Here is a 27,662-nt window from a genome sequence, read left to right on the forward strand (position 1 = left end):
GAGGCCAAAGTAACAGGTGAAGGTAAGTAATAAATGCACTATAATTTGAAAGACTGAATAATATATTTTTTAAACTAAGAAAACAATTTTCAACAGGGTATGATTTACTATTGCCTCCTTCAAATCACATTTCTTCAGAAGCATCCAAATCACATGGGATGTTTTTTCAAAAGGTAAAGGGTTACTGTCAAAATTAGAGGCAGTTGCTCAGAAACTACTCAATGCAGATGTTCTCCAAGGAAATATTCTGTTCAGTTCCTACAGCAATGAGGCTTCAGGCAAAGATGAGGTCTCTGTTTTGGGTAAAAGAAAGGTACTCAAATGACCACCCCAAATGGCTTATAATTAAAGCACAATGAAACTACAAAAAAAAAAAAATGAATTGAGTATGCAGGAAATACTAGTGAAGGAGAACCAGTAAAGAATTTTGAATGTTTCCCGACCTAGAACAAACAAAAAGAAGAAAAATCTTCCATGGCCTTATGCCCTTATTTGTTTAAGGTTCTGTCTGATTGCAGAGGGCTCCCAACTTCTCATATGAGTAAGTCATGGAGATGTTTGAATGCTAAAATAAAATAATTCCCCCATAAAAAATCACTACATGTCTGCTTTCTTTTGCAAATTATGAAATTACATGGTTATCAGGACTATGAAAGCCTTCAAAGGGCACTTTACATAAAATCCTTCCTCCATTCTCAGTGTGTACCTCAACAGGCAGTACAATTAAGCCACCACCGAGCAGCCAAAATTCAGAGTTTAAAATAGAGTTTTTGAATGAAATATTCCAAAAAGGGAAAAATTTTCTCTTCCAACCATCATGGAATTTTTAAATTTTCCCAGCGACCAGATGTAATTTATTAAGCAAATGGCATAATCATGTTCTGCCTTCTTCAACAGCTGTTCAAAAATGACACGTGTGATCACTGCTCATATCCAAATCACTCCATGAGAAAAGTCTCAGGCATCTCAAAATCATGTAAAGGCTCTACTTGAAATGCAAATAACATTTTGGCTGTACATTGAGAGATATGTTTGTACCTCTGTAGTACAGGACTAAAATTGAAGTCTTCCTTTTGCTACCTAAAATGATATGTGACCTTGATCAAGTTGCTTAAACTCTCTGGCCAATAGTTTATTCAATTGGGGCAAACACTAAATTTATGTCCAGTATTATAGTTCTAGGAAATGTACATTAATACTTAAACAACTCAACATTTACTGCACATTACGATAGTAACTTACAAAAGTTTCCCACAGTCTTTAATCAAAGGATGTAATGTTTCACATTAGGCAATGTCTATAGCTGCCACCCCAAACACATAGAATTCAGTCTGTCGATGACAGAGCATCAACTAACCAGAAAGTTAAGAATGGGACACCCTTCCAGGCAGCAACCTGATAATCATTCAATAGTGTGAGAGGAGGTGTCAAAGCCATACACTCAAGGATACAGCATAGAACACTCTTAATTCAGCATTTAAGTGACTAAAGCAACTAAAACTTGCACTGAAATATAATTCATCTATTGTAAAAATCTCTACATATATTTCCCAATTCACTAGAGGCAAAGAGAAAGTGTATCTGCAAAGAACAAAATATTTAAATAGACGACCATCAATCAGATTATTTGTTCCGGAACTTAAACTTGATTCAAAAGGGATAAATTCAGATGTAGCCCCCTCTCCTTTAACATAAGCGAAGAAAGAAATCTAGAGGTAAAAAAATTTCTTGTTTAAGCTTTCACATTGCTTCAGAGTTGTCAAGCTTCCCCATTATAAAAAGCTTTGAACTTCTGCTTGTTGAACCAAGATTCCCAAGAAACCACCAGGCATCATCACTATTTCTTTGATTTTGCAATCTTTAAGCCTCATGTGCCATGACCACAGTGAAAGGGCTGAACAAAGAGCATACATATACTTAAGAAATCCCCAACATATGATTTTGACGTGAATTTAAATTATTACTAAGCATCCTAACATCCTTTTTAGGTTGTTGTTATTTAAAAACAGCCTAAGAAGTCAGAAAACCCAGGTTACGAATCAATACGATCAGGTGAAGGGACTACAAAAGAAAGGCAATTTTGTGAAAAATTATCAGTAAAGCATTTTGGTTTAGGATTACCTAAGCTATAAAAAATGAGTTAGGTCTTCTAAGTTGGAGTACGTGTGTAAGTATGTTTTCTTTTTTTTTTCTTAACCCAGGGAAAATGTGCCATCTTCATTATTTAAGAAGCTTTTAAGGGCTATATATTTTAATTATGCTAAAGAAGAAATACCTCCATACAATTGACTGCTCTTTCAAAAGTCAAGTAAGCAAATGAAAACTCACAGATCTCATTTAATGGCAAGAACAATACTGACACTTCTATAGGCTACATATTTGCCTTTGGTTAATATCAGTAAATAAGGTTTGTATTATATATTATTAAAAGCCAATATAATATTAGAATCATATATTTTAAAAGGCAATTTTGAAAAGCATAGTGACAGGATTCTATTCCTTTTTTCTTTCAAAAAGAAAATCTAAAAGCTATATTTGTGGCAACTTTTCTACTTTCTATACTAGCAGATATACACTGAAGTCATAGTGAAATATAACTGATATACAACATTTAAATATCATTCTAAAATAAAACATAATTTATTATTTTAGAAGACACTATTGGTGTCTACTGACCATATTCATTTTATTTGCATGCCCATATTTGCTATTTTAAATCTATTCTTTTCTAGAGTAAAAACAAATATACAGTGAGAACAATTATGCAAAATAAGTGTTTGCAGCAACGATTTACTGCAACTTACTGTCTGGAAACAGTGCCTACACATTCATAGAATTATTGCAAACTTTTCAAATGGCTGAATCCAACACGGAGTAGAAAAATTTACTGCTTCTTAGCTATGACTGTACTAAAAAGAGATAGCAAGCAGAATAGAGGGTATAGCTTTCAAACTTCCTTCGTTTGCTAACCAGAACTTTAATTATAACCCATTAAACCTAGCAGTTCATTTGGTAGAGATGTCCAAATTTTTACAATTATATTAAACTGTAAATTCTGCTTGGGCCTAAAACTACACGTATTTATCCATCTAATTAGTGTAACTAAGTGTTCTGCTTGTATCAGACTCCATGATAGATATTAGGGATATAATATTGAAGGAGGTAGATAACATCTCTGCCTTAAAGATACTTACATTTTAAGATAAGGAAAATTGTAAATAACACCCTTTATTCATTTGTATTTATATCAGCCTGTATTTATTTGCTTCTAGAGGAAGTTCTCTAGCTCAACTTCTACGAAAACATACATTATTTAACCTCCTGGCACCTCAGTTTCCTGGTCTCTATGGATATAATAGAGTACAACTTGCCATTTTATAGGATTATTGTGAGGATCAAGTAAGAACTATAGATTTGTGCTAATAGTACTTTCTGAAATGATGAAAATGTTCCATAATCTTCCTTGTCCAAATATGGTAGCCACTAGAAGAACTAATTTTTAAATTTATGTTCATGTACTTTTCTTCTTGTTTCATTAATTTATTTGTAATTAACTGAGATTTATTTATTTAAAACAATTCTTTTTCTTTTTTAGAGACAGGGTCTCACTCTGTCACCCAGGCTGGAGTGCAATAGCACGATATCCACTCATTGTAACCTCTGCCTCCTGGGCTCAAGCCATCCTTTCACCTCAGCCTCCAGAGTAGCTGGGAATATAGACACACGCAACCACACACAGCTAATTTTTGTGTTTTTTGTGGAGACAGGCCTTCACCATGTTGCCCAGACTGGTCTTAAACTCTTGGTCTCAAGCTATCTACCTGCCTCGGCCTCTCAAAGTGCTGGGATTACAGGCATGCACTACCATGCCCAGCCTAAAATTTAAATAACCACATTTTGCTAGGGAATACCATATTAGATAGCACACTCAACAGTAACATGTACATAGATAGGATTATTATTTAATAAAATGAATCATTCAAGTAAATTTTTCCTGCAAATGGGATAAAGAGATTAAATAGAATGGAAGTGATAAATTCATTCAGTGACAAACTCACACACTTGTCACTATCAATATTCTTAGCTGTAAATGCAAAGGTTCAATCTGCTGTTACTAAGCTAATGCTTCTGTTTATATTGCTTCTTGAGCTACAGGAACAGTCTTATTCATATCTAGAAGAAAGTCAGGGCTCAATGCATTTTGATTGAATGAATGAATAAATTAAGGAAGATATGAACAGATGAAAATTTCTCACCAAAGCCCCTGAGTTACCTGAGATATGTTGGTCACAGTATTTCATGGCACCCTTACCACTGACTTGACCTGACATACGTGGGTTTCTTCAAGACACTACAAAATGCATCTTTCACCCACAAGCAAATGATGGACTATGGAGTCATTTGATTGTGAATTAAAGTGATGTATAAAAACCTAAAAAAAATTAAGGCACAAAAAGGAACAGATTTTAAAGTCTTTTTTACTGACTAAGGACTGGCATAGCTTTTTATATTTGATTTTAGCCCTGGTTTTAAAAACTATTCCTTCCATGAAGTGTTTTCCATGGTTTCATTTATAATTTATTTACATATATCTTTTCACACACACACAAAAAAATGTTTTACTGTAGAGGTGAAAAATATAAAAGGATTGGTTTTTTTCAAGGTCATTAACCGCCATTTCTTTCTTTTCTCCCAATAATATGAAGCAAAATCTAATAAGAATAATATCTAAAATAATCTGTCAAAGGAAAATATTTCTTAAAACCTCAGAGCTCTTAATATGACACTTTAGCACATGTACTTATTTTCAATGTAGCAAAGAAAGAGTTGTTTGAACTAAACACAAACCTTTTCTCAGATGTGGTTCATTTTCAAGTACTATAATTGATAGCAACAGAGACAATTATAAAGGTACTAATTTAAGAGAACTTGAGGTTATGGGCTGATAGTCAAAGAGTTAAAACCTTAAAAATGAAAAGCTAAGTTGTTAAAAAAAAATACTGTTCAAATACTGATATTTCAAATAGCTTGAAAAAAAATCTGAAGGGGCAGATCTTGGCTGAAAATAACTACAGTCAGAATTAATCTGCTTACATACATCAGGAATGTTTCTGCATGTACAGTGCTTCAAAAAAAATTCTAGAATATAGAGTGTGCTTCAATGATATATTTTTGATGGAGAATAAATGCTTAAGAATTTCAATAACAAATCTAATTATATGACAATCATCTTGCTCTCCTGCCATGCATCGCTTATTTCTGAGGTCTATTCCTATCAGTGACAACTCCCTTATTTGGATTTATAATGTAAGAGCCCAGTTGGCTGGGGAAGGTATGGGGGAAACCAAAATGTAAACACCTATACAGGGCACACTGAAGAAGAAAATACTGTATATTCCTCATTAAGCACATTTTTATTACCAGCTTTTTGCATTACAGCAATAAACTGTTTACCCTAAACTGGTTTTCTCATTTTACTCAGTATAACTCTGAATTAATTTTTCTATAGTTATCTGGTATTTGGGATGACAGAGTACCAAAAAATCTTAAAGTTCATCTTAATAGGCCAGGGGCAGTGGCTCACACCTATAAGTAATCCCAGCACTTTGGGAGCCTGAGGCAGGTGGATCACCTAAGATCAGGCGTTCAAGACCAGCCTGGCCAACATGGTGATACCCTATCTCTAATAAAAATACAAAAATTAGCTAGGTATGGTGGCAGGTGCCTGTAATCCCAGCTACTTGGGAGCCTGAGGTGGGAGAATTGCTTGAGCCTGGGAGGCAGAGGTTGCAGTGAGTTGAGACTGTGCCACTGCACTCCAGCCTGAGCAACAGAGCAAGACTCCCAAAAAAAAAAAAAGTCCATCTTAATAATTTGGAAGACAATCTTTTATGGGAAAAATAAATAAAAGAAAATGAAGTTCAAGTGAGTTACAAAGCTAAGCGAATTTCCCTAGCACTCCTCGACAGAATCCAACCTGCAGTTGCTGCTGGCTCATAATGGAAATATGTCAGAATTATACGTGTATTCTAAAGAGTATCTTAATAGGAAAAGAAAAAAATCTAATCTCTGAAAATATAGAATATCCTCTCTCCAGGGAAGGGTGCGGTGTTAACACATCTACTATGTGCCAAGCACTGGAAATAGAAAAAGAATGACATAGTCCAAAATGTTAACATGTCTGTGGTTTAGCACAAAAAGCTCACAACTAAAAAGATGACAACAGTGGAATACATGCTTCTGCTGAGACACGTAACAGGTTCCATGACAACACAGAGGAAAAGCCCCTAACCCAGACTGAGGAGTCAGCAAAGGCTCCCAGAAGTAACAACTGAGCTGTGAACAGATGAGCTGATATTTGAAGATTAGCCTCAAAGGCAGTGATCATGGAAAGGCATTTCAGGTGAAGGAAACAAAACTAGTAAAAGCATCAGTGAGAGTAAGACAATGCAAGCTGCTCTCAGGAAATATTGAGGAGGGTAGAGACATTATCAAATCTTTAAATGGAATCTGCTACATAATGGTGCTTACTATGTAACAAGTTATATAAATGTGCTAGCCTTATTCTTACTATTATCCCTTCTAGAAGAATAGTGAGATTCAATCTGGATAGGTAATGTTGTCTTATTGGATAGCTGATGTTTACATATGCAAGTATAATTAGATGATACGTTTTAACAGAAGTAGACCCATACTTGCTATAAAATGAAGGACAAATGATCTATAAATAGAATTTTTAAAAATTAAAGGAAAGAAGGAAGGCGAGAAGATGGGAGAAAAAAGAGAAAGGAAGGAGGATAAAAAAAGAGAAAGAAGAGAAAAAGAGAGAAGGACAGAAGAAAATAAAAGAAAAAAGAGGCAAAGCAACATGGTGAAACTCCGTCTCTACTAAAAATACGAAAAAAAAAAAAATTAGCTGGGCGTGGTGGCGCATGCCTGTAGTCCCAGCTACTCGGGAGGCTGAGGCAAGAGAATTGCTTGAACCCGGGAGGCGGAGGTTGCAGTGAGCCGAGGTCTGGCGCCTGGTGACGGAGTGAGATTCTGTCTCAATTAAAAAAAAAAAAAAAAAAAAAAAAGCAAAGAAGGAGAGAAGAAGAAGAGGGAAGGAGGAAGGAAATAAAAACAGAAGGAAGAAGAAACAAAGAACAGAAAAAAGAAATCAAAGGAAAGGAGAAGAAGATGAGGAGGAGGAGGAAGAGCAAAGAATGGGAGGTAAGAAAAGAAGGGAAAGGAAGAGACAAGAAGGGAAGATAAAGATAGAGAAACAGAAAAGAAACCAATAAGGATTTACTTGAAAGAAGTAATTTTTTACTTGAAAGAAGGATTTACTTGAAAGACAATAAACAAATAAAGAAAGGAACAATGGGGCACGCTACTCAAGTGTTTGAGGAGTGATATCAAAAAGAAATCCAAGGTAACTCCAAAATTTCCAGCCCAACGTCGTTGAAATCAGGCGTAAAGAAGAAAGGAGGCAAAAAGAAAGTTGTTGTGGGGAACTTCACTTCTACACATGTTGACTTTGAAGCGCCAATGATTATCAAGGCGGAGCTTTGCACCAGCTGGAAAAACAGGTCTTAGAACAAATCATCGTTTATAATAAGATTCCCAAATATGTTCCTGGACACATGAAAGGATGCAGGCATTCTTTAATCTTATATCAACAGTTCACCTAAATATGAAAGGAGAAATGCTAGACCAGGAGACTCTGTGAATTCCCAAGCTCCTCACTATGTCCCGCCCCTCTAGCACTTTCTGAATCCAATGAAATCACATGGCCTCAAGTATATCTGCAGAATCCAGCACACTCACATTGGACACTCTAAAGGTATTCCTATTTGTTCTCTGCTTCGACACCCATTCCTGCACTAAATGTAGGCAGAGGATAAAACCTTAATTACACAGCCTTGGAGGACATAAATGAAAATGGAGTGCATCTCCTTAACATATAATCTGCACGGAAAAAAACAAACTAAATTGTGCCTGGTAACTAGAAGAGCATAAGACAACTTTCAGACCATCATTTAAACCATAAATTCCTAAACAAAGTCCTCTAAATAAGGGGAGTACAAAGTAAGTCAAACACATGGATGAAATATCCCTTAATTTGGGGATTGAACATTACATCCTTAATTGATTACATCAAAATTTGCACCTTACTCACTCTACTGGAACTAGTTTCTGCAGCAAAAGTACCAGGGAAAAATGAATCATAGCAATTTTAAAAAGACAAGTAAGCAAATTTAATTTTCATTTTACTGATTTCAAATAGAAGCTTAGTAAGTTCAAATAAAGTAGCATTATACTACACAGAGCAGATAACATACAGTCTCAAAGAAATCACACCAGTCCCCAAAATCAACCTGATTGAGAGACTGCATCAAACAGCTCTGATTTACCAGTCTTCTACCTCCTCCCTTACATGCAATTGGCCTATCTGCCATTGCTTTTCTATTGGCAGTAAACTCAGACTCATGTTTGGCAAGGCCATGTATCAGTGTGGTTGTGAAGACAAGCTTTTATGGCCTGTCTATCCTGGTTTACATCCCATTCTCTCTACTTATGCAACTCCGTGCTCTTGGGCAGGACACTCTAATCTATGCTGTTTCTTTATTTTTTTTTTAAATGGATATAAGGTTAGTATTTACTTCTAGGGCTTTTATGAAGATGAGTTGATTAATACATGTAAAGAACTGAGCTCCACAAATGCACGTAAGAAACACTTAGTAAATTTTAGCCATTATTAGATGTGAATCCAAAATTGAAGAAAAATAAGGGATCTGTACAAATGTTGATTATGTAAAATAAAAGATGAAAGAAGTATGAATCAACTTTAAGACAGAAAAATAAATTTTTACATTTGGCTTTCAATTAAAATTAAACAAGGATTTACATAATATTCTGAAAATGTATAACATTTGCTTCAGAATGTGGATCACGTGATGAAGAATTCAAGAGCTCTATGGTCTAATGATTGTCTGAATTGGACTCCACGAAGGAAATTAGAAAATGAAACGGAAGAACTTTTCTCTCCAAACTTTCCCCGTATTGACATACTACTTGTATATCTGTGTTTCTAACAGCTGCACGTATGCTATAATTAAAATGATCCAAGGAATAAAAAACACTGAATAATCTCCAGACTTGATAGGGTTAGCAGAGCAGGCCATTTGAGAGGTAAAGCTTTTTCTTAGGAGTTGAATAATGCTAAATTTGATTGGATCCACTGATAACCATTATTTCTTCTCCTAAACATTCTGCCTACAGAGAAACACTGATATTCAACAAAATTATACATGTTCTTTTAAATGATAACAAATAAACCAAAATCAAAGATCATACCAAGTCTCATGAACAAGGTCAAAAAAGATTTAACTATCATGCAGGTAAAGGGATTAGTAATGATAGCTGAACTATTCTACCAGGGTGACTACATTATCCAGCTCTGCCATCTCCACTGATGAAAATAACCTGGTAAATACCAGAACTTTCCCTTGCTTTATGGCCTTGGGGTGAGCATATGTTTTATTTTGCACACTTTATTACTTGTTAAAGAGAGACAGTCCTGAAAAAGAAGTGTGGGTTCATATGCCAAGCATTCTGTATTCTACAGACAGTCTGAATTGATTAAAGTCTCATTTACCAGTTTTTCTAAACTGCAATTGTCTTCGACTCAGAAAAACAAAGAAACAGAACCTGCTAAGATCTACAACTTCCTTCCTACTCCAGATCAAAGAAAATGCCAAGGAAAAACTAAATGTTTAGAAGTAAAATTCAACACAAGTCAAATAAACCACAATGAGATTAATAGTCTCTAATTTTTTTTCAAATCAAACTGTAATCCCCTGCACAAATGAATGTACTGATACATGTTCAAGATCTATAAAACTCATACAATTAAATATGTTGAAAATACAAATCCAAAGGATTACTTCCTCTCTCTAAAATCTGTTCTTCCTGCTTCTAACATGACATATTGTGCAACTCTGATAAAAATATTTAAAACACAGAAATGTAACACTCCTAGCTCAAACAGAAGACAGTCCTTGGTAAGTTAATTATGTGATTTTCTATTAACCTTAGAATTTCAATAAGGCCCAAAATAAGTTTAATAGCTGGAAACCAGTAGCTACCTTCTTAGAGTCCTGAATAATGCAGTAATAAAAAGAATTTACTAATATGAAAAGGCAACATATATATCATGAGCTTATGAACTTGGAATAGCATAAACACTTTCCCGTGGGAAGCACAACTTGACAAGACTCCTACTTTTATAACCTGATCTGAGGGCTAAAAGTTCCCCCATAAAGATGATGCCAACGCCCTAATGCACAGCACATTAAACCCTAATGAAACAGCAAAGGCCACGTTGTTAATGCAGGCTTCCATTCAGCAATGGTTTAAATATAAGCATAATAAAGCAGATTAAAAAGAAAGAAGCTGGCCAGGTGAGGTGGCTCACTTCTGTAATCCTAGCACTTTGGGAGGCTGAGGTGGTGTATCACAATGTCAGGAGTTCAAGACCAGCCTGGCCAACATGGTGAAACCCCGTCTTTACTAAAAGTAAAAAAAAAAATTAGCCAGGCGTGGTGGTGCGCACCTGTAATCTCAACTACTCAGGAGACTGAAGCAGAAGAATCACTTGAACCTGGGAGGTGGAGGTTGCAGTGAGCCAAGATTGCACCACTGCACTCCAGCCTGAGTAACAGAGTGAGACTCCATCTTGAAATAAATAAATAGATAAACAGATAGATAGATAGATAGATAGATAGATAGATAGATAGATAGATAGATAGATAGAAGCTATAAATACTTTTTTAAGAACTGGATCTCTTCTAGGATCAGTCTCTATGTGAGCCTCAATGGCTCAATACAGATACTAAATATTACATGAAGAGCTAACCAATCACTCTGCATCTATTATTTTTAAAAATTTAAGCATGACAATTGATAGAACATGCAGGATAAATGAAAAACTGGGAAACTAACATCCTGGTCAAATCAGTTAGCTCTAAACTAGCCATTACAGCTTCTCTTGTTTTCTTGTAAAGAATTCACATGTCATCTCCTTTCAAGGCTGGGCATGCTAGCTTAAGGTGTTGGGGGGAGAATCCGATAAATGTCACAGACTTAGAAAGGACAGTCCTGGCTTTCTTATGGCTGTTTATAGTGACCTCCATTATCCGGCTGGGGCTTTATCTACTATGTAGCACAAAGAAACATTGTTATTTGACAGTACTTTTACAAAGTTGTAATTCTTTGACTCAGTCATTTGTGATGTAATTTGCACAAAAGTGGATATTATCAGTACAAGTATGTCTAAATTTCAATTATTCCTCCAAGTATATTTGAAATAACTTGCACTTAGAACTAGAAATCTTAGAATTTATTTAAATTACTGTACTTCTTTTTCCCAACTGTATCTTATATTTGCACTCAAGTCCATTCAAATTATTTAAAACTATCCATGTCAAACCAAAATATAGATCAAAGCCATAGAGTCCCTTAAGCCTTTTGCTTTTGGCTTCAGCTCCTTTTGTCTTGGCCTAAAATGTCATAAATCTATCATTAACCACCAACTGTTCTGAATGTTGTTTTAAAAGCAAGTTTAATTGAAAAAGATTAATGAATTCTTCATCTATTACTTCAATTAGCTTAAATTATAGATTTATATAAATAATTCCTAAAATTGAATGCTTATTTGTCTGTAATACTCATCTTTACCAACATCTTTATATCAGAACACACACAGGCCATTAACTTACGATATATTTCTGACAAAACTGCATCAAAGAAATTCTATAGTCAGCATTTTATCTCCCACAGATTTTAGTCTCCACAAAGTTTAACCACCAAGGAAAGAATCTCTCAAATAGCATTTCAGCAACACAAACTTGTCAGTAAAAAAGGAAATTTCAGATCTGTTTTTATTCATTTTATGCATATTGAAAAACTGTTCGATATTTATTTCAGCATGCAAATATTAATAAGTTACTTATCTTCAGACATTTTTCTGCATCAGTATCTGGCATATGTGCAAAGCATTCAAGATTAGCATTTGGCCTACAAGTATATTCAGTGTTATCCTCACAAATTGAAGTTAACCCTTTAGACTCATTTCAAAATGCAGTCGTTTGTTTGAAACAATCACGCACGGTTTCCACAGATTACTTTTTTCCATTTTTAGCAATATTATTTATCTTGGAAAAATTTTGATCTTAACAAGATTATGTTCCTGCATGCTCTTTCCTACCACTTTTTGTCTTCCTTGCTGTGTGCTGCAAGGATTTAGTAGACAGCATAGTCTAGGATCAGCTGTTTTATTTCTAGTTCTATTAGTTCAAACTCAGATAGCTCACACATCTGTTTTACTTCTAAAATCACTGCCCAGGAAAAGTGTCCAGCTCCTTCTACCCAAACATAAACTTTACTATAAATAACTAAGAACCTAACAAATAACTGTTTGGGGGAAATGGAAGTGTGTTTAAAAATCTGAATTCCTCCAAACTATAGGCCTTAGTAATCTTCTTTTTTAGAGCCTTCCTGACAGCCTAGATCAGCTTCCCTCAGAAGTTCTCCCCAGAGTGAACAAACTGAAACTCCTGCCGGAAATCCAGGTATTAACATCATATTATTTGCTAATTATAAAACACCATTTCACATACTGACATTATTCACTTCCAACCCTTTTATCTAAAACACGTATTTGCTTTCCAATCATAGTTTGACAGCATAGTGTATCTGACATAAGACAGTGAAATGATCTTTAATAGACAGCAGTTCAAAGCATGTAGCTTTCATGCATAATAACTATGTTGGCTTAATTTGCTGCTCTGCAGAAATAATTCTATTTGTGGAAATTCACAAACTAAGATGGAATTTTTAGAGTGCTTTACGAAGATGAAACCGGCGTTTTAAGAGTTCTTCTTTATATCTCCCTTAAAGTGATAAGATTGCCATCCTGACATTTAAAGGACTCAGAAATTTTTCTTCTGATTCTTCTTACAAGTATTGCAAAATATGTTCACTACCTGTTATTTATAACCTCTTTGCCTGCCTTTCTTAATTCGCATTAAGTCAACAGAGAGGTTTGAAGCAAATGAGCTGTAGCTATCGAGTTGATAAAAATGACTGATATTTTAAGGGATTTTTTTCATTAGTTCTCTGGTACCTCTAATCATTCCTAAAAATGGTTACTAGTAAAGCCAATATGTTTTGAAATCCCCCTGGCCTTATAATACAATAAAAATCTACAAACTGTAACAAAAACTAATACACATTCTCAAGCTTACCATGAGTTTTAACGATGCCAAAATTACTAAAATTAAATGTATACATTTATTTAGACTCAGTTCTGTGTTTCATTCTATTCAAAATGTAAGAGTTTCTTTTTTTCCATTTCAAATATGCCATAAACTAAAGACAGAAAGATAGATCAAAGAGGTATGCTGTTTTTAATAAAAGTAAAAATCTAAATTATTACTAAATGCTTTCATAAATTATTGCCATTTTCCTTAAATGCAGAAAGGAATGCTTTATTGGTCTGTACCAAGGTCATTCTGGTGTCCCTAGTACTTACAAGCACATTTACTTCTTTTTAATCAATGTAAAATGTTATTTCCCAGTTTTCATTTGCAATTATTTTGCCTTTCCAAAAGTATGTCTTTGCAACCATCAAAATGGCCCAAATCTAGTCAGGATGAATATAAAATCATATTCTAATCCAATATACAGGAAAGATCCTCACTAAAGGGAAGATTATAGCAAAAACCTTATAATCTTGAACAAGGCATGAATTATTATCATGTACAACCATAAAGATTAATAACATTTCTGGAAGACTGTGGAAACATCAAATTACCATGAAATACATCCAGAAATGTGATGCTTAGTTAATTTCATGAAAAGACTTTTCCCAAACTAAAAAAAAAAAAAAAAAAAAAAATGCTAGGATTGTTTTCTACAATAATAGGCTAAGAGTTGTCTTTAGACAATTCCGAATATACTTGTATGAAGCAGCTATGGAGCGTGTCCATCTCTTCTGCTAGATCTAGCAGGCTACCTGTCTGGTATTGGGACCTTGGTTTTAACATGTATTTAAGAATTCACATTTCATTTCTAATAACTTTTTCTGTCCAAAGAGACAAAACAAAGTACAAACCTGCACATCGTAGGTCCCATTTAGTAAAACAGGCCTTGAAGAATTGATGTCCTGCAGCACACCAGAAAACACTGAACGATTGACCTTCTGGAAGTCTTTGGAATGGCTGAACTGCACCATGTTATGAAGGGCCAAGATTTTGCTGTCCAGCTCAGCATCCTGCCTGGTGCGGTTATGCAGTCCTAAGTGATACTTTCGGAAGTGCTTAATCAGATCTGTGGGGTCGTTGCCATAGTAACCATATCCACAGATATTGCATTTAAAGTCCTGAAGCTCTGGAGACAGAGGTGCCGGGTCTGGGTTATCATTCACCAGTAAGTCAGTTTTGGATTTATTCAGTCTTACACCCCCATCTGAAGGCACTTGTGGGTTTTTTGAGGCCACTGAAACTGGGCTCAAACCTTGACAATTGGCTTGACCACTGTGTGCTTGCCCTGTTTCCTCCGTAGCCTTTGGTGACATCTTCTGATCTTCCTTTGTCTCCAATGAGTCCCCTGAGGGGGTGCAGGCCGTATCTTGAGGGTCATCTGCCTCTGCTCTTTGAGGAGACTTCAAGGGCTCACAGACTCCCCCAGCAGCTGGAGATGAGAAAGCCAACATATTTCTGTCTGTCACCTCATCATGCGGAAAGGAGGGAAGGTTTCCTCCCTTACTGGGGCTTTCATAATTGAAGCCAGCCTTCTCACTCAGGACTATGCTTTTCAAGTCCTTCTTACTGCTAGAAGATGGATCTTGAACATGCAAGCTATGTTCCTCCTTATGATTTACTTCTGCAGCATCACTCTGATCCGTATTTTCTGACATCTGATCTGCAGAAAATTCTTTGTTCTTTCCAGATACCTTGCTTTCTGTACCTATAGGCTCCAGGATCTGGCCCTCACCTTCACTCGCAACGTTTCTCAGAGGGGGGTTCTTTTTCCGGACCATATCTGCAAAGATACAGGGAAAAGGCAGATACAATGTTATTTGAAAGTTACAGAGATATAATTGAATCTGGAAAATTTTACTTATGCAAGTTTTTTAAGGTGCATAATCAAATGCTTCCTCTAGGAAAAAAGTCAGTTTTAAAAATAGCAAAAAGTTGAGACTAAAACTAACAATTCACATTTAGAATTACTTTTATAACCAAGATTGGCTCACTTATTATTTTAAAGTTGTTTTAGGAATAATGAAGATTTATTTTTATTACTAGGTCTACCCTCCCTATTACTTATTCTTTCCTGAAAATATATTTTTGTCCAATTTATTCTTTCGATTGTAGCTGATAATGTATATGCATGCTTATATATTTATACATGTTCTATATTATGTATAATATGTATACATGTTATGATTATAAAACATATATGTGTTTATTTTTATAGAAGACATATATTTATTTATATGATACATATATGCATATATAAATAACATAAATTGGAATTCAATATTGTTACCCCATGCAACCAGGATGTAAATATAGTTTCAAACAAAATATCTTCATAGTCAAAAAGACAGAAACAGCCATGTTATAAACAGAGTGAAAACTGCCCCATCACTTTCAGGAAGTGGAGGATGACAAATGTTCCAGCTCTGACCTACCAACAAATTTCTTTAAGCCACATTTGGGGCTTGCCTGAAAGTCAGAAGGAAGACCTGGTATACATCACAGTGGTCAGATCAGGTTTTCCTAGGACTCTGTCCAGCATGCTGGAGAACCTAATAAGCTCTGGGTATCCATACACAGCCTGATGAAAACAGTATCTGTTCCACCATCAAGAGCACCCTGGAAACTGACTAAGAAAGAATATTGAGCTGAACCATATGACATTGTCCTTGTATAGCTCAAAACAGCAAAATATTAGCAGCTTCCTATTGTTCACCTTTACACATTAGCTCAAACATGTCTCTCAAAGTTAAGTTAGTGGCATCAGTGGCGTCAAAAGAAGAATACTGGAGCAAATTCTTCTGCTGGAGTAGAATGAGTCAGAACTCTAAGAATATAAAAAACTAAGAAACAATTTGTGTAGTGTCAATCAAAGAATGCATTAACAAAGGCTGGATGAGGTCTGGGCTCCGTGGCTGCTGTTTCTTAATCACTCAGCTTAAAAAAACTATCGAAGGCTGTGTAAGTCATCACCACAAAGGTCTCTTGGAAAATTCCACCTGTGATAGTCTAATAAAACAAGCCTTCTTTGTCAGCTGACTCCACCATAAGGACTAACAGAGTTAGTTATACCTCAATTATCCAAAACATGCTGAGAAAATCCAAATTAATAACATGGTTTAGTCATTTTCATCTATAATTTCTCAAAAGTACTGAAGAATCACACTGATTTTGACTATACAGTTGTACCTTTGCTTCTGAGAAGCTGGTCATGCAAAATTTTTATAATATGAATTACTGAACAAGAATAGTGCACTAGAGTACAAGGAATCGTTTATAAAGTAAAAATGTGCCATAGTGAATGATGTCAAAAATGGTATAATGATACTTAAGAAAGTACACTGGGCCAGAAGCAGTGGCTCACGCCTGTAATCCCAGCACTTTGGGAGGCCACGGCAGGCAGATCACCTAAGGTCAGGCATTTGAGACCAGCCTGTCCAACATGGCAAACCTAAAAATACAAAATTTAGCATACCGTCTCTACTAAAAACACAAAAATTAGTGCACACCTGTAATCACAGCTACTCAGGAGGCTGAGGCAGGAGAATTGCTTAAACCCAGGAGGCGGAGGTTGCAGTGAGCCGAGATCGCACCATTGCACTCCAGCCTGGGTGACAAAAGCAAAACTCCATCTCAAAAAAAAAAAAAAGAGAGAGAGAGCGAGAGAGAAAGAAAGTATACTATCCTTCTGAGACATCAATAATGTTATTCATCAAGAATCTATAGAAGCTCCTCCCTCTTGTAACAAAATGTACATATTCAGGATGAAAGAGTAAAGTTTCAAGTGAAAGTGATGGTGCTGAGGCAATGTAAATCTGCCTGAATTCTGGAGGCAGGAAGAGGAATGTGAGTTTCTTACCTCTGTGTCATTCCATTACCCTAAAATTAACTAAGCTTGATAACCACTGTTAAAAAAGGAAACACTGGTAAACCAATTTTTTTTTAATATTTGCATTTCAATGTCTTACGTGTTATGTCAACCTTTGAGGAGTTCTCTATTCTTTTGTCAAAAGTGACTAAAGAAGCCCTGGGACGTATGAAAATACACAGAAGACTGAAGGGCAACTTTATTAGTAGTCAATAAAAGGAAAGGGGGAAAAAGACTAAATGGGCAAACTGAAGTAATTAGTTATCATTTAAAATATAAGTTTGAGCAAAATATGCATGGTTTTAACTTGGCCTAAGGAAAATCATATTTTAGGTTGTAATCAGACATTTCTACACATAAAAATGAGGAGGCTTGATACAACTTCTCTTACCTTTCCCTCCAGAATTTCCTGATTGTTAATACTTTTCAGTACACATAATGTCTTCAGTAACTATTACAATATAATCTTCCCTTACTGAATAACTATATCATTTGTATTTTAACTGTTTCTTCTTAAGATGACTGCAATCTAACAACATACCACCTAAATGAAATGAATAAGTTAACACACACAAAAAATACAAAAATCCTATATTAAAATATAGGACTCATGAAGAAGTCAGAAAAAAATAATCTAATTCATTAAGGTTATCTTTCCTTTAAAATGAAGAGAAAATGGTTTATGCCCATATGGTAATGCCAGTGTGAGTGACTGGGAAAACGACAACATTTTAAATAGCAAAGGAACCAAGATAAAATACTTAAAAGTGAATAGATCTAAATACATTAATATTTTAAAAATTAACTTATTTTTCAAAAAAAAAGGAAGCTTTAGATCTTGTTGATTTGTTGTTACACTGAAGAGATATAATGGGTCACTAGTTTAAAATCTACTCAACCAGCATCTTTAGTGACTGAGAGAAAATACAACTTAATTAAATCATCATCTTTCTAAAATTTCAGTCCCTTCTTCTACCCAAGAACAGATACTTAGAACCCTTAAGACTCATGACTTCTTATGCTGAATATAGTCCTTAATAATATACATTGCAAAGATCCTTAAACTGCTAAAACTTCAAAGAAATATCAGAAAGGTCATTTGGGTTTTATTTTGCGTTGTGGGGGCAGGAGTATGTTCTTTTAGTTGCTGTTTTAAAAAATCTATGTGCTTAATTTAGTTGACTATACTTTGAAGTAGCTATAGAAAAAATAATTTTTTACTAGAATTATATCATCATAATTTTTCAGAATGACAGATTATATAAATATAAGCACATTTGTCATACTTCTAAGTGGAAGAAACTCTCCTAGCAAGTTGTAAGTCAGATACTATTAAGACTATAGCCACCCTCAAGTTATTATCTCTAAGACAAATAACAGATTGCACGATGTTTTACTATGTGCCAAGAACTTTTCCAGTTAACATTTTCACTTGAAAAAATAGATCACATACTTGTAAAATCATACCCAGCATTGACTTCATAAGGCATGTGGCTTTAGAGTGCTTTTTACAATTATTAATTCTATTAGTCAACTAGCAGGAGGCTAATGCAATTGTCTTAGAAGACGCTCGGAAGACACAGAAGACATTTTGAGAGCTGATCTGTACATCTGCAAAACAAAGCAAAAAAATATTTTCCTTCCTAAATGATGTAAACATAGTTTAATGTATCACACCTAAAATACATTAATATGCCAGCATCATAGGCTGCCTGAAAGACATAAAATCATGAGCAGATTTTGAGCAGATCCTCTCCCTCCCCTGTGTTTTAATAAAGCAACAAGAGAAGGAGGAACGTGATATAAAAGGCTACAAGACGTAAGTTATTTTCATAACAGACTGTGATGTTGGTGAAATTATTTAACCTCTAAAACCTCTTCAGCCCTGATGACCATAATACTTACCTACATTGGGGTGTGGGTAAAAGATCTTAATTTGTAAACACCAGCAAAGGCATTTATAGGGAAAATCTTAAAGCAATTAAAATACATAATCACATCAATGAACGTTATCATTAGTTTTGGCAAATCTATTTTAAACTTTACACCTTGCTACATAGCAATATCCTTCATGCAGACTACCTTACCCCAAGAAAAGTTTAAAAAGTCCATTAGAGTAAATCCACTGTGAACTGCATTTTAGATAATGGGCTAAAAGTGAAGTTGACAAAGAGGAGGTAAAGAATTTAAAGGAGAACTGCAAAGCTCAAAATTGCTATTTTAAGTCCCCTATTTAATTGTGAGATTAAAAATTGAACTCTGGGGCTATGCGATAGTGAGCAGGCCTACATTTACATTATTCTCCACCGAAACAGTCCATATAATGAGAAAGCATATTATACATGCCACGATATTTAAGCAGGTTAAAAATATATGTAGCTTCCCCCAAATACTTATTTGTATTCATTTTCATTGCTGAGCTATGAGCTATTTTAAGATATTCCATCTGTAAAAATCATAAATTTCTACTCTTAATTAACTGTATTTCCTTCTAAGCAAAACAAATTTAAAAGCTTTCTTTGCTTTCTTAGAAAAAGTGTTTACTTTTATAAAAATAGGGAAGTATATTATTTGTTACAGTACAATTTAGACAGATTTATGCAATAGAAATAATCAGCATTAGAGCTTACAAAAATAATTCTGATAACTATTTTATCTCACTATTTAAAGTGCTTAAATACATAGAAAAAAAAAACTCCTGTAGAACACTGATTCATGTTCTCAAGAGAGCACCTTTACAGCAAAAGGGATTCAAGTTTTCTATCATTACCTAGATATTGTAAATTAGCCGCTAGTGAGTTAGTTATACTTCATAAATTATATATAATATAAACATATACATGCATACAATTATGACATATTCTTATTCCAACTAACCTTGCAATAGATAATCAAATAAATTATTTAACCAAAGAAATCAGCTACCCCAGTAATTTAACAACAGAGCTTAGATCACACATCAGCTCAATGCAGAAGAACTAAAATTTATTTCCATTAGATGAGAAACTCCTTGAAGGTAAGAGATGTAAATCTATATTCTTTGTAGTATCTTTACCCCAAGCAAAGTAAAGAATCAAAACCTGAGTAAGACTGGCATAGAAACTGCATATCCGGTTTCTGCATCTGATTTAAATCACCTGCTCATGTGATCAAGAGCAAATCCATTTGCTTCACTGAGCCTCTGTTTTTCCTGTACAATAAGGAAATTTGAATAAATTATTTCCAAAATTCCCCCACCTCTGTGACTCTATAATGGTTCTGGTTAATGGTACTTCAGTTTTACCTTCAAAATGTTTGTCCAATTGCATTGAAAGACTATAGAATAGTGAGCCACCTACTACTAAGGGTGGTCTAAATACCACTGAAGCCTATCTTTAACTCAATTACTCACTTCCCCCAATATTCATTCGTTCAGTAAATATATCCAACCTCAGCTATGTGCAAAACACATTAAGCAAGATGACTTTTATTATTTGTCATTAATTTAAGAAGGAAAGATATGTTTAAAAAGCAAGGAAAATGACTACAAGGAACTCCTCTTTCTCAAGGAAAATTGAAACTTTTGAAAATCTTTCCAAATATCATTTCACATACATATATGCATGTGCATATATATGTACACACACACACTACATTCTGAATAAGACTGTAAAAAATCAGGAGGGCAAGATCCTATAATTGGACCTCAGTTTCAAATCTTGTTGCATATAATTTTTAATTATAAGTAGCAGTTCTTATTTTCATAATATATAATGACAGACATTTTCTTTTTGTTTTTCCAGATTACAAAACTTTCAAGTGTTTGAAATCAAAGCTTAGCACAAAAAGAAAAGTCATCATGGTCTTCACCTTAATAAATATGTTTTCTTCCATGCTTGCTTGTATCACCAGCATAAGAATACTGAGTTATTAATTACACATTTCATGTAGCTTTTATTTTTATAAAAACTTTTAAGGGAGAGAAAAAAAGTTTCTTTTGATCAAAAGTCCCCACAAAGAATTTAAAGAATTAAGCAAGTGATAGCAAAATAAAAGGAAGGTCAAATCTTGAGCCTAGAGCAAACTAGATAGCTTCCATATGAACAACATATACAGTTCAGTTTTGAAAGAACATATGTGTTTGCTCATTGGTTTAGGGGGAAAAAAAAAAAACACTTGAATCCTGTCTACTCCATGTATACAGATCAAAATCAGATTGCTTAAGTGAACTATAAAATGCAAGAGAACATTGTTTATCCAATTCGCAAACCCAAGAATCACTGAAGGAGTTTAGATGTTTTCTATTTCTTCAGATTCCAGGGCAATACTTCAATGGTAGATCGCTTTTTTTTGTAAACTGCTTCAAACTTCATAAACTCAATGTCAGATCCTGTTCTTTCCTACCCATTTCTATTTAATTTGCTCTCTCTTAATTGACTGTTCTCAAATTTTTTAAAGGTATTTTTGGACATCTTAAATCTTGTTGAGTTTTAAATGTCATCACCTTCAAACAACTTCCATCAAATAAATCTCTTATTAATTCACATCAAATTAATCCAAAATGATCACTTCTATTAACATATGCTTCAGAACACAAAAGCCCATTAATAGTCATCTGGACACTAGAACTAACCCAAAGCTCTCTGAGATAAAATGCACACTATTTAGATATCTTATTTCAAAGAGTTTTGATGCTAGCCCAAACACATTTTATTAGGCTTTTATTTCATCATGCTATGTTCTTTACATTTTATATATCTCATTTCAAATGCGCTTGTCTAGGTAAAAGGAGATAGTGTGGTAAGTAAATAATAATGTCCTCTTCGCCAAAATGAGTCTTCATATAGCCAAATGCATGTTAAAGAAAAAATTTCATTAACCATTGTACTTCCATAAGAAAATATCTTTAAAAAAATGCACCTATTTCACTAACTAGGGAAACTAAAATAGAGCAAGACCACATCACTGAGCCTCAAAAGGCAAGGCAAATTGATTATTTTTCCTTTCTTAACAGGTGAGAGGCAAATGTATTAAAATCCCTGATTTGAATAAGATCACCATTTCACTGTGCAAATTGAGAAATGTTACCATTTGTTTCCCTGCAGAAAAGTAGTTTTTCCTTTCGATTTCCTCTCAAAAAATAAATAAATAAACAATTAAAATATCTGCAATGACAACTGTTGATTCACAGAGGCCAATCAATCTGACTTTGCATTTGCACACAAGTCAATTTTAACTTCATCCCTATTTCTCTGTTAAACATAGAACATTTCAACTGCTCTCTGGGCAAAGAGCCAAGCACAGCACTTAAGTTCAAAAAGAGTAGCTCATCGAAGAGTATAAATGTTTCTATTTATCTTGATTGTTATGATGTGAATGGACATTTTATTGTATGTAAATTAGATTTTCACTCATAACAAAAATAACAAGTGCTATGCTTTGTAGGAATGCCTTTGACTATGTTCCCAGCATTTGGTGAAAACTATCTTTGGATACTAAAGGTAGTTTATTTTTTTTAAGCATTAATGTTGCTTTTTTCTGTTTTCCAATTTGTTATTCAATAGAAAAGAGAATCCCAATTATTAACTCAATACACCAATATAACTAACAGCTTTCTTAGTTCTCTCTTAAGAAATCTGTGTCAATTACTGCAAATCCATTTGGTAAACTGACACACTAGTATAGTGAATCTAATAGATGTTTACCATAAAGATAACATAGTGCAATTAGAATGCTCGCTGTCTTCACAGCACCAGTAAGCCAAGTATAATTGGTAAGGTTTATTATTATTATTAATAAAAGTGCAAAATTTAATGTAAGATTAAAACAGATGTTGTGAAGACATACTGAGAACTTATACTTGTAATGTACTCTGTATGTGTGCATGTGCATGGGTGTATATCTCTAAAATGAAGTGAAGTAAGTTTGTGTCTTCATATACAGCAGTTCTTCCTCATGAAACTAGGAAATAACTCACAAACCACTGTGCTGTAAGACAGGGAGCCATTTAAATGGCCTGCATCCATCTGACACCAGTGGACTAAGGACAACCATAGAAATACCCAACAGATAACATGAAAACATCACAATGAACCAGCTAATGCATTCACGCAACAAAAGTGATTTAGAAATAAGTTCAGAGTGTCAACATATATAAGTTCCACAAGGCCAGAGATGTTTATATTGTATGTATTTTTTAAGTCCACTTAAATTAATAAGCAATACTGATAGACATCTTTCACATTGTAATGAACACACACTATTGATACAAAATTTGCTTTAGAAATCACACTATTTAGTGCCAACTACTTATTTTAACCTAATTAGCATCATTTTTCCTTCTGACAAAAACAAATTAGACACACACACACAGGAGTCATTTTCTCTCTTTTGTTAAGTACAGAGAAATTTTTCAAAGAAAATTGATCTTTACAAAACTATACTTCAAAGTCACTTCTAATAATAAGATTAAATCACTTTTTCCTGACTTCTAGGGTATGAAAAGCTTTATGTATGGGAGGAAAAAAGGTAAACATAGAATCTGTTCATAATTTGGAGCTGGATAAGTAAAAGGCTTAGAAATCTTCAACTATAAGAACCTTTTTTGAAAAAACATTATGGTATTTCAGAACATTCTGCTTATGCTCACCACAAGTTTAGCTAAGTTCTGCCTGGGATTTTAATATGGTAACTGTTTAAGCATAGATGACAAGAAATTCAAGACTTGTCTCTACATGCTTCCCATGATATTAGCTTCAAAAAAAGAAAACGAAAGGAGATTCCTTGGACAAATTAAGTTTAATGGAAACTGTATAATATATATCCCTCCTAGAGATCCACAATGTACATTAGCAATTACAGTTTTACAAATAGATTGGAGAGGGTGACGTCTGTTCAATTTGGACTGGAATTTCCCAATCTCATTTGGCTTTATGTCACATATTTGGCTTAATGTCACATAATTTACCCAACAAAACTAATGTGCTGCTGAATACAGTGGGAAAAACCGCTCTAAGACAGTAACGTTCAAGAAAGAAATCTAACGAAGATTTCAAAGCATGTGTAGTTAAGGAAAAAAACAAAACAAAGCAGTATTCCTTCATTAACTTGGCAAGAAAACTAAGATGTTTTGCTATGAAGTGGCCTGTTTTGAAGGATTTGTTTTGTTTTTTGTTTTTTCCATAAGCGCTATCTATGTTTAAAGAAGACTGAGGTGTATCATCATGAAAGATTTAGAATCAGAATTTTTTGGAAAGAATGTGTAGTGGCAGAGCATTACAGATAGAACACTGGATTTTAAAAAGGGAATGGATAAAGCATCTAGGTAAAATAAAATCCCAGTTGTCCAAATTAAACATTCACAAACACATGTGGATAAAAACTCAATGTTATCTTTGAGCTAAATAGATTATACACCTATCACTGCATAAGGAAGCTCTAAGTATTTTTTCAACTATGGTTTCTAATGCTGTCCAACTACTGTGATTCATTTAAAACCTTATATGCTAAATTTGTCATTATTTTATAATAACTTAACATTTTATCTGATTAAAATTGAGTCAGGAACCAAAATATGGCAAAGGCTTTCAATCAAATATAGAATGTGGAAAGACCCAGGATGGCACTGAGGCATCACAGTTCATATAGTTAAAATCAGTAGTTCTCAAATGCTTGCAAATACCTGAGATCTATCCCATGTGCTCCTCCCTGGTTATTAACAAATCCTCTCTTCCCCACTCCACTCAGTCTGTATCCCCAGACTCACCTGTACTAACAATGAAGGACAGAAAACCAATGCCTGGGATCACAAACTCATGTCTAATACAGACCTTATCTCACCCTTGAAAATCCCAAGCACATCCCACAGCTTTATGGGCTTTTGGATTTCGCTTTATCATTATTGCATTGTCTTGCATCCAAAGATTAAAACAAAAGATCAGAAATAAATAAATAAAATAAAAAATAGGTTGGGTAGATGTTAAAGTAAATCTGAAACAGATAATTAATCTTAAATTAATTTTAAACACAAAGCCAGATAGAGTGGTGAGATTCAAGCCAGAGAGGATAACCACATATCCAAGTTCCCTCTGGACCCACACAGACTCTATTTTACACATTCACATATAAGAGGAAAATAGTGATGTCATATATATGAGTAGGAATACAGAATTTGGGTAGAAATTAGCTCACTTGTTAAGTATTTTGTATAGGCAATCTAGTCAATCTTCACCTTCAAATTCAATATAAACTTAAGATTCTATCTAAACATTCACAGAGCTATATACACACACACACACCTTTAGAAAAGATTTTCACCATCTGCACCCCAATTATTAATTTCTCTATCAATCTTGTTGTGGACACCTGTTTTAACAGAGTAAGAGAAATATATACATATAATTCCAGAATCAGGTGTTTTACAATATTTCTATCAGAATTTAATTGAATGTTGAAAGAAATTGAAAGTCATAAGTAGACTTTTTTAAGGCCCACAATCTTCAATGTTGATACATATTCTAAGCTGAAGTTTTAGCTAATAACAAAAATATTTCATGCTCTTATTACTATGAGCCAGGAACTGTGCCAAGAGTGCATTATCTCATTTTATTTTAATTTGGATGAACAATCCTTTAAGTACTGTTTTCACTCACATTTTACAGATAATGCAGCTAAGACACGGAGAAGTTAAACCATTTGCTTAAGCACAGGCCTAGCACATGAACAAGTTGGATCTGAAGGAATCTAAAGGCCATTGGGTTTCCCAGTGCATTTCTTTAAAACACTTTAACAAAAGTTAAGCAATGCAAAAAGTAATAACATTTTAAGAAACTTACAAGAGAACACAATCTACAAGATGCCATGTTACAAAGGCTGCTATCAAACATATTTGTCTGCCTCTATAGTCATGTCAAGTGAATGAATATACAATCTTCCCAACAGTCTCACAGACTACCAGATTACCCTAGCTTTTGAATCTGTCTCATAATGCCTAACACACCACCAACATTACCAAACTACGTGTCTCTAAAATGGATTCACTTCTACAAAGCCCTCTACAATTTTCACAAGCAAAACTTAGTCTTCTCCACCATCATGTGGGACCTTATGCATATCTTCTCTTGAGGTATTTCGCACTTCACATGGAATTATGTGGTTATGTTTTAGGCTACCCCACTAGACTGTGAAACCCTTCGAATCAGAAAATATATTATGATGCATATTATCATTGTTAATTCAAAATATTAATAGATATCTTTTCATATGTGATATTAATCAAAATATTGACATATAATAATTCAATATATGTAAATAGCTATATCTCATCAGTGATCTTGAGTTTTTTCCAGGTGTAACACATCTGAGGCTCATATTCATCATTAGCACTGGCAGACTATGATGGTGATTACTGCAGAGAAAGTATAATAGCATATTGGCAAAAGGGACATGCAAGTTTTTAAAAAGCCGAGTAATACTAATATGACCTTACTCACAGTGGCAGGCCTACAACACAGCAGGCACTCATAAGAGTTCTTACTGGATGGACAGATGTTGACACACTTAGAAATCTCTACATACTGCTTTTCTCTGCAAGGAAAGTCTGAATCTTTTGGTATTAAATAGGCTCAGGAGACTAAAAGCTAGCAAAATGCTAAAGTTGTCTCAACAACGTAATAACAAACCAAATCAAGACATGCAAAGAAACAAGGCATTAATTTTCTCCTTATTTAGGCTGAAAAAAGAATCAGATATCATAGCTCTAGATCCATGGGCACAGAGCAAGAAATCTACAAGTCATGAGAAATAAGAACTATTGAATTTATTTTTTAATGGTAAATCATAACCTTGTTGGTTTGATTTGGGTTCCATTCTATATAACCTTACATATCAAAAATATCTGTAGACTGATTACACAGAGGAAAGTTCATTAAAAATTGGCACACTCTCTATATAGTGATAATTCTATAATAAGAGCACCATATCAGTAAAATGAATTTGTGTAAGTTTGTATATTTGCATGATTATGTATGTTTTATACATGAATATCATATGGTGTTTAAAAGGTTTATCAAATATAGAACATTTACTATAAATATATACATTTATACATCTATGTTTTATTTACAAATTTTTCATTCTGTATTCTCCAACATTCCAAAATTCAAAATATACTGTGCAAGTAGCATAATACATAAAAAATACATAGTTTATCTTTTAAGACAATAGCCGGGAACATAAAAAGAATACAGAAAAGCTTCAAACATCTGGATTAGACTCTGAGAAACTTAAAACATTCGGAAGGACACAAAACTAGAAGTTTAATTTTAAAATGCATGTGTACTCACACACACACACGCGCGCACACACACACACCAATTCTCACAGTATCATTTTCTGAATTTCTCAAACTGGAAACAATCGGAATATGTATCAGCAGTAGAACAGATTTTAAAGTTGTGGTATATGATTATACAATACAATGCCTGTTCATACAACAGAATATTATGCTACAA

General features: G+C 34.2%; 1 protein-coding gene across 3 annotated transcripts in view; it reads right to left on the bottom strand.

Annotated features, from left to right (window-relative positions):
• The window catches only part of TRPS1 (transcriptional repressor GATA binding 1), a 262,134-nt gene that overhangs the window by 197,621 nt on the left and 36,851 nt on the right, over positions 1–27,662 (bottom strand). For 2 of the 3 annotated variants that reach the window (XM_012443290.3, XM_021671341.2), the window contains exon 2: positions 14,159–15,087. In XM_012443290.3, the coding sequence (XP_012298713.2) occupies positions 14,159–15,085 (927 nt within the window). In that variant the 5' untranslated portion in view covers positions 15,086–15,087. Of the gene's footprint in view, positions 1–14,158; positions 15,088–18,625; positions 18,784–27,662 lie in introns of all 3 variants that reach the window. The other variant, XM_021671340.2, reaches the window with a different exon arrangement.

The sequence above is a fragment of the Aotus nancymaae genome, unplaced genomic scaffold (assembly GCF_030222135.1).
Source record: "Aotus nancymaae isolate 86718 unplaced genomic scaffold, 86718_ANA_hifiasm-v0.15.2.pri h1tg000036l, whole genome shotgun sequence".
Taxonomy (NCBI): domain Eukaryota; kingdom Metazoa; phylum Chordata; class Mammalia; order Primates; family Aotidae; genus Aotus; species Aotus nancymaae.